This window comes from Cynoglossus semilaevis, unplaced genomic scaffold (assembly GCF_000523025.1).
Source record: "Cynoglossus semilaevis isolate Cse_v1.0 unplaced genomic scaffold, Cse_v1.0 scaffold1699, whole genome shotgun sequence".
NCBI classification, from domain to species: domain Eukaryota; kingdom Metazoa; phylum Chordata; class Actinopteri; order Pleuronectiformes; family Cynoglossidae; genus Cynoglossus; species Cynoglossus semilaevis.
The window spans coordinates 15670-30009 of NW_007585112.1; the positions used below are offsets into that span (position 1 = coordinate 15670).

General features: G+C 39.4%; 2 protein-coding genes across 2 annotated transcripts in view; one reads left to right on the forward strand and one right to left on the reverse strand.

Moving 5' to 3' along the window:
- Nucleotides 1-1234: 1234 nt before the first annotated feature.
- LOC103398451 (lymphocyte-specific protein 1-like) overlaps nt 1235-14340 on the reverse strand; it is a 23934-nt gene continuing 10828 nt past the window's right edge. The window contains exons 6-15 of the mRNA XM_025053598.1: nt 13519-13641; nt 13022-13045; nt 12868-12909; nt 12482-12513; nt 12107-12194; nt 11717-11857; nt 11280-11381; nt 10976-11059; nt 10582-10681; nt 1235-1711 (exon numbers count right to left, since the gene is read on the reverse strand). Of these exons, the coding sequence (XP_024909366.1) occupies nt 1692-1711; nt 10582-10681; nt 10976-11059; nt 11280-11381; nt 11717-11857; nt 12107-12194; nt 12482-12513; nt 12868-12909; nt 13022-13045; nt 13519-13641 (756 nt within the window). The 3' untranslated portion in view covers nt 1235-1691. The remainder of the gene's footprint in view (nt 1712-10581; nt 10682-10975; nt 11060-11279; nt 11382-11716; nt 11858-12106; nt 12195-12481; nt 12514-12867; nt 12910-13021; nt 13046-13518; nt 13642-14340) is intronic.
- LOC103398453 (mucin-5AC-like) lies at nt 2026-8379 on the forward strand. The gene has a single exon (XM_025053597.1). It carries the CDS (start codon nt 2301-2303, stop codon nt 8001-8003), a length of 5703 nt encoding a protein of 1900 aa, XP_024909365.1. The 5' UTR covers nt 2026-2300; the 3' UTR covers nt 8004-8379.

Sequence of the window (14340 nt, forward strand, 5' to 3'; positions counted from 1 at the left end):
CAGACGGCGATCATGGAGAAGCACAGTTAAGGAGCTGCAGTGTGAAACATGTTTCTGCACATTTTCATGTCAGCATGAGTCAGCGGTGTCAAAGCCCCCACACCAGCACACTGAACATGCCTATAAAACTTTCTGTTATTAAGTCCAAACAAATGAAAAATAAATACAATAAATACGCGTTTGTTTTTCTGTCACACTGAGCAGATTTGAGTTGGACCTGCAAAACACAAGCTTCTCTTCCCACTTTGGGTGAGTGAAACTGCTCCACACTAACATGCATCGGCCTGCTGTAGAAGAGCTTGTCCTTGGTGTTGTTTAATTGAGAACCTAAAGCTGGGTGGATTGATGTCACGGCACACTTTAATCACAAAGCTAATCTTATACTTTCCAATTTTGAGCTGCTCCTGCCAACCTCCCAGACATCCGACCCCACAGCCTTAAAAGGGGGATGTCTCACATGTCAAATGGCCTCTTTGTCAGTGCAACGACCAATTTGACAACAGGGATTTAAATTTACTTTGTCCTTAAACTGTAAAAAAGAACAGAGGTTTGGTTGTAAACAATGTGGGGAAACCTGATTCCTTTTGTAACAGAGATGGTCATAGTGGCATGAAACAAACAATCTGACAGGATTATCACAGTGGTTTCCAGATCAGAGACTCATAAATGGACATTAAATGGTCATAAATGTCCATATTCAAATGAGTCATTGTACTGAAACACAGGGCTCAACAGCTCTGAAAGGATTTGTGCTTCAGATTGATTTCCACGAGACTGGGGCTGTTTGTGTGAGTGCAGGACAGCAGGCAGCAGGTGCTGGGTGTCAGCGTGTTTGCTCTTATTTCCTTCAATCTAAATTTAGACAGTGGCCCATTTCTATGTAGTGTCATCTCCAGAATACTCTGCAATACAGAAGACAGATAGGTAGCTTAATTCAAATGGTGATGTACTTCAAAAAATACCTGCATTTATTAGACACAAACGTAAAATATTTAAATCGCTATATTTCTCTGTATATAACGACTTTATACCCTGTATTTGGTTTTTACACTTCTAAAAACCAAGTATTCTCAAAAAGGCTTTCTCATCTTATTGAAAGAAAATTTTCAAGAGTTTGTCACCATTGTAATATAATCTTAGTGTTAGCAATAGCTTTTAATGGCTTTCTATTTTCAAGTGTGAAACTACTTGTAGTTACGCACCATCTTCAGGACACAATTGACTGTTTAATGGTGGGAAAAAAAACTGCTGATGAGTCTGTTGATGTGAGGGCTCATCCTGAAATTCTGTAAAGCCAGCTGTAGACAGCTGATTAAATCACTACTGTTGATACACAGCTGAGTAAACCACAGGGAACTGAACCAAATAATGAATACACACACTGAAGTCTCCGAGTATTATGTATTGGAAAGCCATACAGCAGAAGACAGTTATACTACTTTTATTTTTATTGAAATTAAAGAAATTGTACTACTTTAAAGTAGATGAATTATGAAATGTACACAGGTTGGAAACAAGAATTGGTTAAAAGTATAACTTCAGAATTAACAGACAAGAGACATTCCTCGGAGGTGACACATTTTGATTTAGTCATTATTTCAGGGAAGTGATGAAGGTGAAGGTATGCTGAAAAATGTTCGTGAGGGTCCAGGGTTTATTTTCTTTGTGTATCCAGAAAGTCCACATGTGGTTTACAAATCCTCAAAGAAATCTGTAGTTGTTGAAGAGAAAAAAAATACTGTAGTCAAAATGACTTATGTTGAAAATGAGCAGAAACAACCTTAATATTTATATAATATTTAAGAACTGGACAAAAAACACCAAGGTTGCCTTTTAGTTTCAGAAGTGACGTAGAACAAGAAAACATTTCTGTATAATTAAAAAAAAAAAATCCTAAAACAAACTGATCCATATCTTATTCTATTAGAACCTTAGGGTTGTTTTGTAAGAACAATGGCAGAAAGAATAAGAAAAATTATGTCGGTGATATTAACCAACATTAGGACAAAAATTATGTCGGTGATATTAACCAACTGCAAACTCCTATTGGACGATCCTACTGTAATGTGTAAAGTGAAAGTGTACTGCATGTTTTATTGAAAAATCCTGCAAAGTTGTGGTTTAAATTAAATACAATCTCGGAAAATATGTACTGACTGCAGTAGTTAAGGGGACATCCATATAAATTCTAAAATGTCTGGTTTAATCAGTCGTTTTGGGTTTGTCAGTGAAAGTGTAAGAATGTTTACAGGATGAAACTTGTTGACTAAGATGATCTGTCTTTCTTGCAGGAGTCTGAAATGCTGATGGAGGTGAGCTACACAAATGGGCTGGAGACCGACCTCTCACAGCAGTATCCTCCACCCTTACTACCAAAGCCAGGCAAAGACAATGCACGTCTTCAAAAAATCAAGAAGAAGAGATCCAAGAAAAAAGGCAGTCTCTCTCAGACTCCTGTTCCTTTTCGCTCCTGCTTATCACCAGTCAATGAAGCGAGCACAGACTTAGAGCACAGTGACCAGTCCAGCCCGCCGAGGTCACCAGACACAGTATATATGGCGGACACTGTCACGTTGTCTAATTTTCCCTCGGACTCAGTTTACAGTCCCTCTGGATCAGCGTTTCCTCCTGCTCAGAGCAGTTCTCTTGGACCGGCTGACAGCTCCTCCCTCAAGTCTCAAACCAACCAGACAAGGAGTTATAATGAGCAGGTTGCTCCTCTATATGAATGCTCCTCTTTTTTATTTGACGATGCATCTCCATTTATGCCACCTAGAGTTATATCTCCGCCCCCTCTACCTGAGCAAGTGCAAGCAACAGCACCTCCTCCTGCTGTGAATTCAGATAAATCGCCAAACTCTTCTGGCCCTGCCACAACAGTTGCACCAGTCACTGAATTAGAGTCTAGCCCTAAAATATCGACCCACACTCTTACCCTGTGTCCAGCCACCCCCAACTGTGGCACAGGCCTGACACCTTCTCCTGTTGCAGACCTTCCTCCTGTTCCAGTGCTGCTATCAGTTTCAAACACTCAGGCGCAACCTTTTGTTCCTAACCAGAGAGAGCCAAGCACCATTTTAAATGACAGCTCTATGAGTCAAATTGCAATATCCACTGCCAGATCTTCCATTAATGGCAACTTTGTTCCAAGCCAGATGCCCTCTGAGATAACTGCATCGAAAATATCACTTGTTCAAGCTGTGAAGGAGTCAAGATCAGACACACCACAAACCAGGATTTACACTTCAAAGGCAACATTTTATGAAATCTCTAAACCCCCCTCTATCCAGGACTTAACAGAACTCAACCATTCTTTTCCAGGAACATCAGTACCCTACTTATCCAGAGAAAGGATGTTGCCAGGGGTGAGAAGTGATGAGATTATTCATGTATCAAGGACCCCAGGTGGACGACCTAAGACCCCTTCTTGGAGACCAACTCAGGTATCAACACCTACTTTTGAAATATCCAAACCAAACCCACTCTTATTCAGTCCAAGTCCTGCTTTTAACTGCTCCCAAGACTTCCAGGTTCCACGTGTTTCCATAGAAACAACACAGCTTAAACTGGCCATTCATACTAGCAGTGTAATCAAACCCGCAACCACAGAAGAACTGAAGAGAATGGATATTTGTCAAAACACTCCCATCAATCATAGGAGCAAGAGAGACAAAGAGACTCCACATGTTGGAAGGAGCACACTAAATTTGAGCATCACGAATGCAGAGCTGTACCAACAACACAGTTTCACTCCAAGTATCCTTGCACCAGTAACCGCTGCGGATAAACCAACATTGACAGAACATGTTAACCATGAACCAAACCAAAATCAAGATCAGGTTGAAAAAAGTGAAGCTTCATTTCTACCAAAGCTCCCCTCATTTCTGTCTGTATCTAACAGTCTTGAACCCACACCCCTGATTTTAGTGCCACCTGCACTAAGTCCAAGCCTCAATCATTTCAATAACCGCCCTCCTGTGTTTGAAGCGCGCAAGTCTTTGACATCATTATTGGAGGGTCAGATGTCTCTAGCAGCATCAAAGGCCATGTCACGATCAACATATTATGGACTAACTCCCACTGAGTATCTGGCCTTCGGCGGAATTAGGACATCGCATCACAGCCCTGTTCCGTGCAGGGTCCAAACAAACATCCCAAAATGTGACCTACAGAAACCCGACCGTCAAGATCCTAACTCTTTTCAGGAGGCGTCTGCTGCTGACAGTGTTCAGTCTCCATCATCTCCAAAGGATCCACAGACTCCAGCAGGACTGACTGTGACGTGTAGTAAAGATGTACATGATGAAAGTCACTCTGCAGCTCAAAAAACTGGAGCACAATTACTTAAAACGTCTAGTGGGGACACAATAAAACCAGAGATTTCACTTGCCATGGCTCAGAAAACAATGCACCAATCCACAATTGATGTATCTACACCAAAAGCCTCACACTCTGGGGCTCCAATACCAATGCCTAAACCAGGTGAGGTACACCCACAAAGAGCAGTACAATTTTCGATTGAGAAAGCACAATACACAACTCCATTCCTGTCTGATAACAATGGTCTGGTGGGTCCGTCCTCCCTTTCAGGAAAAGTACATTTAAATACTGATACACAGCATAATGTTAAAAGTAGATGCGTTGGAGAAAATTTTGAAAATTTAAAAAATGAAGAAAACAAAATATCAAAAGTGATAGAGTCAGAACTAAAAGAGAATACACTAGCCCAAACTGGTAATGGAATCAGTCCATCAATAACCAACAGATTAAATGTTCAACTGGCTTCTAAGCCAGACAATGGTAGCCCAGAAGGTCAGTCCTTTACTGTAGAAAAACAACAAGCCACTAATATAATTAAAGACTACGTTAAAAGCATCCAGCAAGCCAAAGACAACAGCCCAAATAATTTCCTTAACAAAAAAAGTGCCGTACTCCAGGTCGTCAAAGAACCCGACGCTGCAAACACAGAACCCCTGTTGTCCCACGGGCCTGTAACAGCATCTGTATGTACTGCACAGTCCAGTATCTGTGCCGTTACCTTTAGTGAAACATCCACTAAACTCACGCAGCAACTCAGTGCAAAACCTCAATCACAATTTCATAGTCGAACACTAGAGAACACAAACGATTTTCATGGAGCAGGTTCTTCTGCCCGACCTGTGCCAAACCAATCTGCTGTAGGTATTACCTCAATACCAGGCAAACCAAGCACAGATGTCAAACACCCCGGCCTTTCCTTTACTGCTAAGAAAATGCCAAACATGTCAGACATGAAATCTCCATTACAGGTAGACACCTTCAGTGTGCCAAAACTGGAGCCCATGAATATAAACAATATCAGTAATAATGTCATAGTGGACAAACAGAACATCACTGGATTTAATGTAAAAGATAAAGCCGTCTTTTCAATTAACAGCACAACACTTGGTGTTACACCAGACACTGTCTCTTCTCTCTATGTCTTAGCTAAAGAAGCAAATTCGTCTAGAAGAACAAAATATGAGGCCGCGTCTCTACCAAACTCCAATACTACAAATTCTAACAGAGTTCGAAGTACACCAGTACACACAGACCAGAATCCATACCTCAACAGTGAAATGGCACCTAGTGAAAAAACACAGGAGAAACACATTCCCACCATATCCATCACAGTAGAGAGCACACCAGCAGACACGTCTTCTGCTCTGTCCACAGGAAATGTAGCACTGACATCATCCAGCAGCGACACCAAACCGCTTAACAAATCACCAATAGTTCAGAGACGTTCCAGGGACATTGTCTTACATGGACAACCAGGAAATACGGCGGTTATCCATCACAACAGACCTGCTGTTGAAGATGTTCCTAGAACCCAACTTAGTTTAGACAGTTGTGCTTATCATATTCCTGCGTCTGTAGCACAAATACCTCCACAAACTATGTCACCAAATATAGCAGACCAATCAACTACCTGCAAAACACTGCCCATAACTGGGATGCTGAGCAAACCAAATGTACTGTATAGCCCTAAAACACCACATATTCCACCAAAAAGTCCTCAGTTAGTGTCAGAGAGACCTAAGAGTCGATCTCTTTTAAAACACTCACCTGGCACCGTTGAGCAAACGGCAGGTGCAGATGTTGATATTCTCGCTGAAAAAAGATCGTCTGCGTCACCTGCACCTCAAAACCTACCTACAACTACATTGAAAGGAACATCTTTTACTGAGCTGGTTGAAGACAGATCTCATGCATGTCCCACTCCAACAGCTAAGCAAAATCAAACTGTCAGCAACAAGTCTAAATCTCCTGTCCCATTTCCTGCTACCTGTGAATCACCTGCTGCTGTAGAACCACAAACAATTACAATACCAGTTACAACGTTTCCTAAAAACTCTATGGTGAACACCAAACATATAGTTAAGGAAAAATCAGTCAAAGACACAAATATAAATATAGAAAGTGTTTCAAACGCAGTGAACACTAGTTTACCTGCAACTGCACAAAACAATAACAACTTTATTGAAGCAAACAAGGATTTAAAAACAGCACTTATCCCTCAAACAGACACTCAATCCTGGCCTGCATTGAGATCTTCCCCTCTCCCTGCACCCCGAGCTCGTAGAACCCGTGTACAAACCAACAGTCCAAACATATTGAAGGGATCTCAAACTCCAGTGGTTTTAAACAGTACCATAGAGTCAAACTCTTTACCGGGCACCAAGATAGACCAGAAGAACCCATCGGTTCAAAATAATGCACCAACACTTTTACCACACACAGAACAGATCCCACAAATCAATCAAGACCGACTTGTAGACAACATAGTTCCGAGGGTGAAAGACAATTCTCAGACAAATAAGATACAATCAAATGTGCCACAAATATCTAGTAGAGATAATCGTTCACCCTTCAAACCTGAAAATAATGCTTCAGCACAGTCGGCACATTCAGCTTCAGCCAGTAAAGCTACAACTATTACAAAACCTCCGGGTAAACAGGTCGGAACCAGACCTCCTTCAGCCACTGTGGAAACACAGCCCTCAGTTGTAGAAAATTATTCTTCAAAGTCCACCCCAGTTTGGGACAGGATTAGCTTGCACACCAGAAATGATCAGGCTGCATTAGAGCCACCAACACAGAACATTTCCCCTGCAAAGTCTGCACCAGATACTGACATGAAACCATCCGTAGTTAAGGCTGCTGTGATTGACTCTGCCACTCCTGCCTCTCTGCCTCAGGCCTCAGTCTCAGTCAAAGCACCATCCCCAAACAGAGGAACATCACAGTCATCTCAGCAAAAAGCTGGACTCAAGGACAAGGACAATGTCAAGACCAAAGCTACAGCTGGACAGACGAAAGCTCCGGCAGCCGAACCCTCCACGAAGTCCAAGACATCAACTGCATCTTCAACTGCTGACAAGACAGGTGCTCCTGCAGAGAACACTAGTTCTATGACTGAACCAAAAGGTGCCACAAAGTCCAAAGGCCTTAAGGCTAAACTGAGTGGGTGGACAAGGCTGAAAAAACACATGGTTGTTGAACCAGATGAGCCCCAGTTTCCAGAGGCCAACGCCAAGGTGGATGACAGTTGCAGCAAGGACATCGTAGATCCAGGAGGTGCAGGTAGTGATGCAACAATGGAGGAACAAGATGATGGTCAAGACATAGTTAAAAAGAACGAAGGCCCCAGGGCACTGAAGATGTGGGATGCCCTCCTCTTCCAGATGTTCTCCACAAAGGATCGGATCATGAATCAAATCAACATGAACAAGAAAGAGTCAAACGAGAAAAAGGTTTCCAAAGACAGTCAGAAAGAAGTTCCTTCTTTTGTCAATCGCCTACCGATCTTACTCTACAGTCCTCGTTTTGATGCCAGGAAGCTCAAAGAGGCAGCAGAGAAGCCACTGGCTAAGATTGCAGCAGTATTTGGGAAGGGGCTGTTAAAACGCAGAACTCAAGAGGAGGAACAGAAGGACTTTAATAGAACTGCTAGAGGGTTTGGTTCCAAAAACAAAAGTTGAAATGAAGTGAAGCACAGTTTGCATTTTTTAGTAATTACCAGATTAAAACAATTTGAAATCACATAGCTTTAGATCAGACATTATTAAGATGAATAATAAGATAAAATATTGAAATCATTTGGAATAGTGCACATTTCTTTAACAAGAATATTTCCATAAGCTTTAAATTAAACATTAATGACTTCATATTTAAGAAATTAATGAAAGTAGCCATATCATAAAACGTATTTCAATTTTTAGTTGGTTTGCTAATATGACATACAGAAGCTAATAAAAAGAACTTTATGATGGTCGAATATATATTAGGAGGACAACGTGCTTGCACTTTATTGGTAATTATGTAAAAGTTTTAAACAAAAGTTAATAGTACTGTGATGCTGGTTGTTAAAAATTATATTTTTTCATTTCATGGTGCTTGAGTTATATATAGATGTGGATGCATGACTTGTAGATACATTGCAGGATCAAAATTAATGTTGAATTTGTCACGCTTTAACTGTTTTTATGTTATTGATTTTGTTAAATCAGTGAGGTGTTTAGTGTAAGTGGTTCAATCTGTGTAATAAAAGGGGCTTTTACATTCCTGAAAAAACAGGGAAGACAAGCAGTAGAGGAAGGTATAAAAAATTTGGTCGGAAGAGAAAAAGGGTTAAAGCAGGTCATGAATGGACGGAATGGTTTTGGCTCTTCTATTAAGATGTGATCTGAGCAAGAACTTATGAAAATACAGGCTGGTGGTCTGTAACTCAGTATAAATACAAATCTAAAGTAAAACAGGCAATGTCTGACTGATGTATATATATTTTTTTGAAGTAAGACATGACTTTGGTTTGAAATAATCCCATTTACAGGAACATATTTATTACTATACATTTAACTAACTAGAGTTAGCTATGAAAAAAGAAAGTGATTTATTTGTAAAACACTGCTATTTTATGTTGATAGTTTATATAGGGTCTATGGTTGGACAGTGCTGGTGTTCATGGTTTGATTCCCCTGAGTTCAGTGAGGTCTTTTTTTTCAGGCCTCCTACAGGATATACAGTAGGTATGAGGGTTGTATGAGGTTGAATTATTACGTTTCAGAACGAGAGAATGGGATATACGAGGTGACAGATGATGTTATAAGGTGTTGAACTATGATGACAGACTATAGGGAAGTTGGTAAGAAACAAAGGTTGGTTTGTTGTAATAAATGAAATGAAAATAATATTTCATGTGTTTGGATGGCTGCTAATGCCAGTGTACGTGTGCGGCGTATTCTGACAGTTTTCTGACAGTATTCTGACAGTTTCTCTGGATTTTGTAATGCGTCTGAGGGTATTTAGACAGTTTCTCTGGATTTTGTAATGCGTTTATTACGTTTCAGAACGAGAGAATGGGATATACGAGGTGACAGATGATGTTATAAGGTGTTGAACTATGATGACAGACTATAGGGAAGTTGGTAAGAAACAAAGGTTGGTTTGTTGTAATAAATGAAATGAAAATAATATTTCATGTGTTTGGATGGCTGCTAATGCCAGTGTACGTGTGCGGCGTATTCTGACAGTTTTCTGACAGTATTCTGACAGTTTCTCTGGATTATAATAATAATTGTTTTCCACAGGGTGACATCGTGATGTGGAGTTTCTCTAACTGAGGGGCCACTGTGTCCCAATGTTAGGGCCCCATTTATTTCATGGATTGTAAAACTACACTATGTTTTCTTTACTGTGTGAAACTGAAGGTGAATGTGTTTCATTCTATTTCTCCATGTTGCTGACAGCGTTCACTTGAGGAGGAATATTTGCTACTGCATGTTGCACCATAGAGAAAGGGGTGTATTAAAAGATGTAACATGACATCTGTTATTATCCACTGACCCCTGGGGATTTTCTATTGTTTTGATATTGTCAATAAACCTGTGAAAAAAATTCAAATTCCCTTCTGTGAATTAGTTGCCAGCTATTTTTGGTGAGAGATTATTCCACGAGTGATGCTGAACTGATCGGTGGGAGCAGCAGGGGCGGTGTGTGTGGGATTAAGTCGACATAACTACTGTGTGTGTTCAGAGTAAATAAATGAATATATCCACAGCAACCTTCACACTCGCTGCAGGGGGGCATTCTTCAAACTGAGCTGGATGACACAGTGGAAAATGAAATATACAGTAAATGTTTCTAAAGTAACCTTCAATAAATACTTCTCAGGACAAAGTCACTTTGTTCTTGGAGCCAAATTTACACCGGGATAAAACTAAAACCTGGAAATTGGCTATTAACCCTTTGTTGTTTTTCTAATGGATGAGATATTGTTGTGTGTTTTTTAACTATAGTTCTTTTTAAGTCTGCTTTTCCCATAGAAAGCAGCAAAAAAAAGAGACAAAGTAAACAAAACATAATAATAATAATATTAATAATAATAATAATAATACATAATAAAAAACTGTCCTGTCTGCTATTAATTAAGGAAATTCAATGACTGAATTTTTTATCAATGCATTTTAGTTACTGTGTAATTTTATTTTGCTTCCATTCATACAGTACCAATGTCCACACCAATCGCAACACTCCAGTATAAAGTTTGAGGGTTTTTACCTGATCCACAGTTTGTGGCTTCACTGCTGCTGTCATCAACCTTCTCGTACTTGCCATGACCAGTCACCACAAACTTGTACTTTTTACCAAGGGAGATCTCCTGAAAATAGGTTCAATAGAAGATGATTGATAAACAAGGATTAATGACCAAATTATATTGAATGTGTTTTTATAATCAATCTGAAATGTTCATTTTAGATGGTCTGCCTTGATGTCAGTGAGCTCAGCTAATTCTGACTTTTGTTTTATTTCTTGTTATTGCTGTTAAAAAAGAAAAGGTATCAGAAGTTTCAACGCTAATTAGACCAGATTCTTTCTCAGTTGTTCAGTTAAAATAATAGACAGAACCTCAGTCAATGTGGAAATAACTTCACCAGTTCTAGCAGTTCTGTACCTTTTCATTCGTTCCTGGAGATATGATGTCACCAAAACTCTCCCATAGATTTTTCTTGTTCAAAACACCACCAGGTTTTATTTCCTACAAACACAGCAGTGTGTAAACTGTCATAAGGGTTTTCAACATGCGCCAAGTATTCTAACTGTAATACTTAAAGGACGCCGTTAGGGGTCAGACTCGCAAAGACTGTCAAGGGTGAATTATACTGACTAGAAACCACAAGCAGATGATGTGGTGGAATTAAATTATTATATGGCAAAGAGATTCAACTAATAACATATGGAGTTCTGAAAGTTTGTACCGCTGGTTTGGAAGGTGAAATGCACGTGTTGCCATCTTCACCGCCCTTCATCCACTGGTTGATGAGATCACTTACACCAACTTTTATACCATCTGCATCCTGCTGAGAAAACCAACAAAAATATATATAAATAGAAAAGGTTGTAGGTTTCAGTAGGCATGACAGTACCCTCATACAATCCTGTTAATGACAGTTGTCATGTGTGAAATGGTTTCCAGCTACAAAGCCATTTGTTTGTGTTGGCAAGACAAAAGCTCCTTTGATCATTAATACAATTGCAGTGTGAATTGCATTAATACAATTCACAGCAGTGTGAAGGAGAAAACAGTAGGTGGCAGAAATAACCAAAAGGCAAAAATTAAAGTAATGTAGACCGGACCAAATTACATAGGAAAATACTTTTACACCAGTACACTTGTGTTCATGATCATTTTAACCTTTGATGCCGTGACTGGGCCCATGTTCTGGTTCCAGGCATCGCCGACCTCAAAGAGGTTTTTCTTGGAGGCGATAGGTTCAGTTGGACTCATCATATCGGTCAGAACCTGTCCTCCTAACCTGGCTTCCTTTGAACAGAGCTTTAAATAGACAGGAGAAAAGAGAAGGTGAGGAGGTGATTTAGAGAGAGAGAAGACAGTGTTCAATAACATTACAGAGTCAGATTTAACAACAAAAATCATTCACTCACATTCATACCAATGAGTGCTAAGACGCTAACCACCCTCCCACCATGTGGTCCACTACAGGGAACGGCACCCGTATTTTTAGAACTGAACTAGAACAGACAATTCCCAACAAAGCGGACAGTTGTTTTTATAGTGTGTTACCTCGATGGCATGTGTGTACTGCTCCAGCTTTTTATCGATCTTTGACACAGTGACAGGTGATGGCGTCTTCTTTATGTTAGTGTTTGTGCTGTAAAATAAACAAATAAATAAGGAATCTTAAAATTAACACAGTAATCACATTAAATAATTTGTGAAGATTAATCTGATTCAAAATTTCAGAATGACGTTCACTGTATGTCCAAAAATAGAGGGTTAATTGCAGTGAAGTAACACACAATGATTCATCTTAGCATTCAACTAATAGAAGAACAACACACGATGATTGAGTGTAATTGCTGCGCTGATGCACCGCTCAGACAATCAGGCATTAAAATGAATCGTACAGCACGCACACACATGCACACGTGCACTGACCTTCTCCTCAGAGACTCAGTTCTCTCAATGATCTGTGGAAAGAATCAGCATTTCATGCTTTTCATTTTGTTCTTATTGCCCACAGCCAGACACTGTATATTGTTCAGAGAGACTGCAGTTCAAAGAACCTGACAGAAAGCAATTCGTTTTATCCAATATTTCTATTTTTGTAGGTGTTGAGTTTCACATGTGGAAAATAGACAATAGTAAAAATGTTTTCACAGCATGTGATTCCCATGATTCAGTGAAGTTATGCGCTGCAGGCTGAAGAAAACAAAAAAAAATACAGAAACACAGAAATCTGTACATCTTTTCTCAAAAAATAAAATCAATGAATAACTATAACTTCTGTCATTTGCAGCCGGTGACCTTCAGGTCTGACCTACCTTGCATTTACCATCTGTCGAGACTTTACTGTTGATTTCATCCTTGAAAGAGATATGAAGAGAATGAGTCATTTCAGTTATTGCAGGCCTGACATGACAAGTTACACAAAGAAGGTTTTGTATGCTTTAAACAAAACTGATACATTTTACTTACTGGGTAAAACTGTACGAGGAGTTTCTGATGGAACAGCAGAGAAAATATGTAAGAAAAGGAAAATCACCAGGAGATAATTTTCAGAGGGAAACAAACACATTACAAATCAAAGCGTATCTTTTAAAAAACATTTTGCAGAAAAAATCAGGAAATATTTGAAACAAATGAAAAATTTGCCTTTCATAGTCATTGCCTTTCGGGACTCACAAGGTAAAGCTTTTATTAATTGAATAATTTATCAACAAATGTTGTCATTGTCATTTAGCGTAAATAACGTACCATTCAGCTTTCATTCAGTTTTGTCTTGGAAAAAAAGAAAGTTGTTGACTGAAGTTAAACTGTCTTAGAAAAGAAAGTTGTTGACTGAAGTTAAACAAAATGAACACTGGAAACTTCTTCACGAAGTTCAGAAAAAGAAAAGGGTACAGTACTTATGTACGTGGTGTGCTGTATGTATATAATTTATCATATAAACCACTTTTGGCTCCTTAAGTTACCTTAAATGTTGGACTCATGGGACCGTAGCAGTTTAAAGACTCTGGGCTTTCAACACTGCAGGGAGAAACTCCAGATCCTCTGTTGACCTCCTCACTTTTCCTTTCTGTGCTTCCCCTTAGTTCCTACAACCAGATCAAAATGCACAAGTCAACTAGTATATATTTACCAACATGTTTTAACTAATGAAACTGAATAAGTCATATTTACAATGCAGCTAATTCCTGTTTCTAAGAGTCAAACCTGGAATTTGTTACGACATTTACGACATTTGTTATGACATCTGTTATGACTACGGGAGCCAGAAGCAGTATTTCTTTTGCTGATTACTTCTAGATTCAAAGCCAAATTTCTGCAATTATGAGTTTTCAAATCAAGCATGTATGTGTTTATTGAAGTATTCCATAGTACACTTGGAAAAACAGGGATATGTTCTGAGGTATGTCCACACTCTGCTGCTCAGCAGAGGTATTGTGTGAATAAAAGCAGCCCGTTTTTAACACCCCCTCCACTTGACATGATTAAATAAAACTCACAACATCTATTGTGGGAATCTGAGGACGAACAGTTGAAGCAGGTGTTGAAGGAATCTGAGGACGAACAGTTGAAGCAGTTTGGTGAAAACATCCAGAAAGACCTATTATAGGTATCCTGTGGAGTTTGTAAGTATGGTTGAAGCAATGCTTCAACAAGTGACTCTTTGTGATTCTCTGTGATTGTGCAGTAATACATGTAATACACGTTCCAGGTATACAAACTGAGGAGCACCAGAAGAAAAGTCCCTGGGGAATTTTCAATGTTTGAAAGATTAAGGGTTCATAAAA

Excerpts from the sequence above, each read along its gene's own strand:
- LOC103398453 (XM_025053597.1), top strand. The coding sequence starts at position 2,301 with ATGCTGATGGAGGTGAGCTACACAAATGGGCTGGAGACCGACCTCTCA.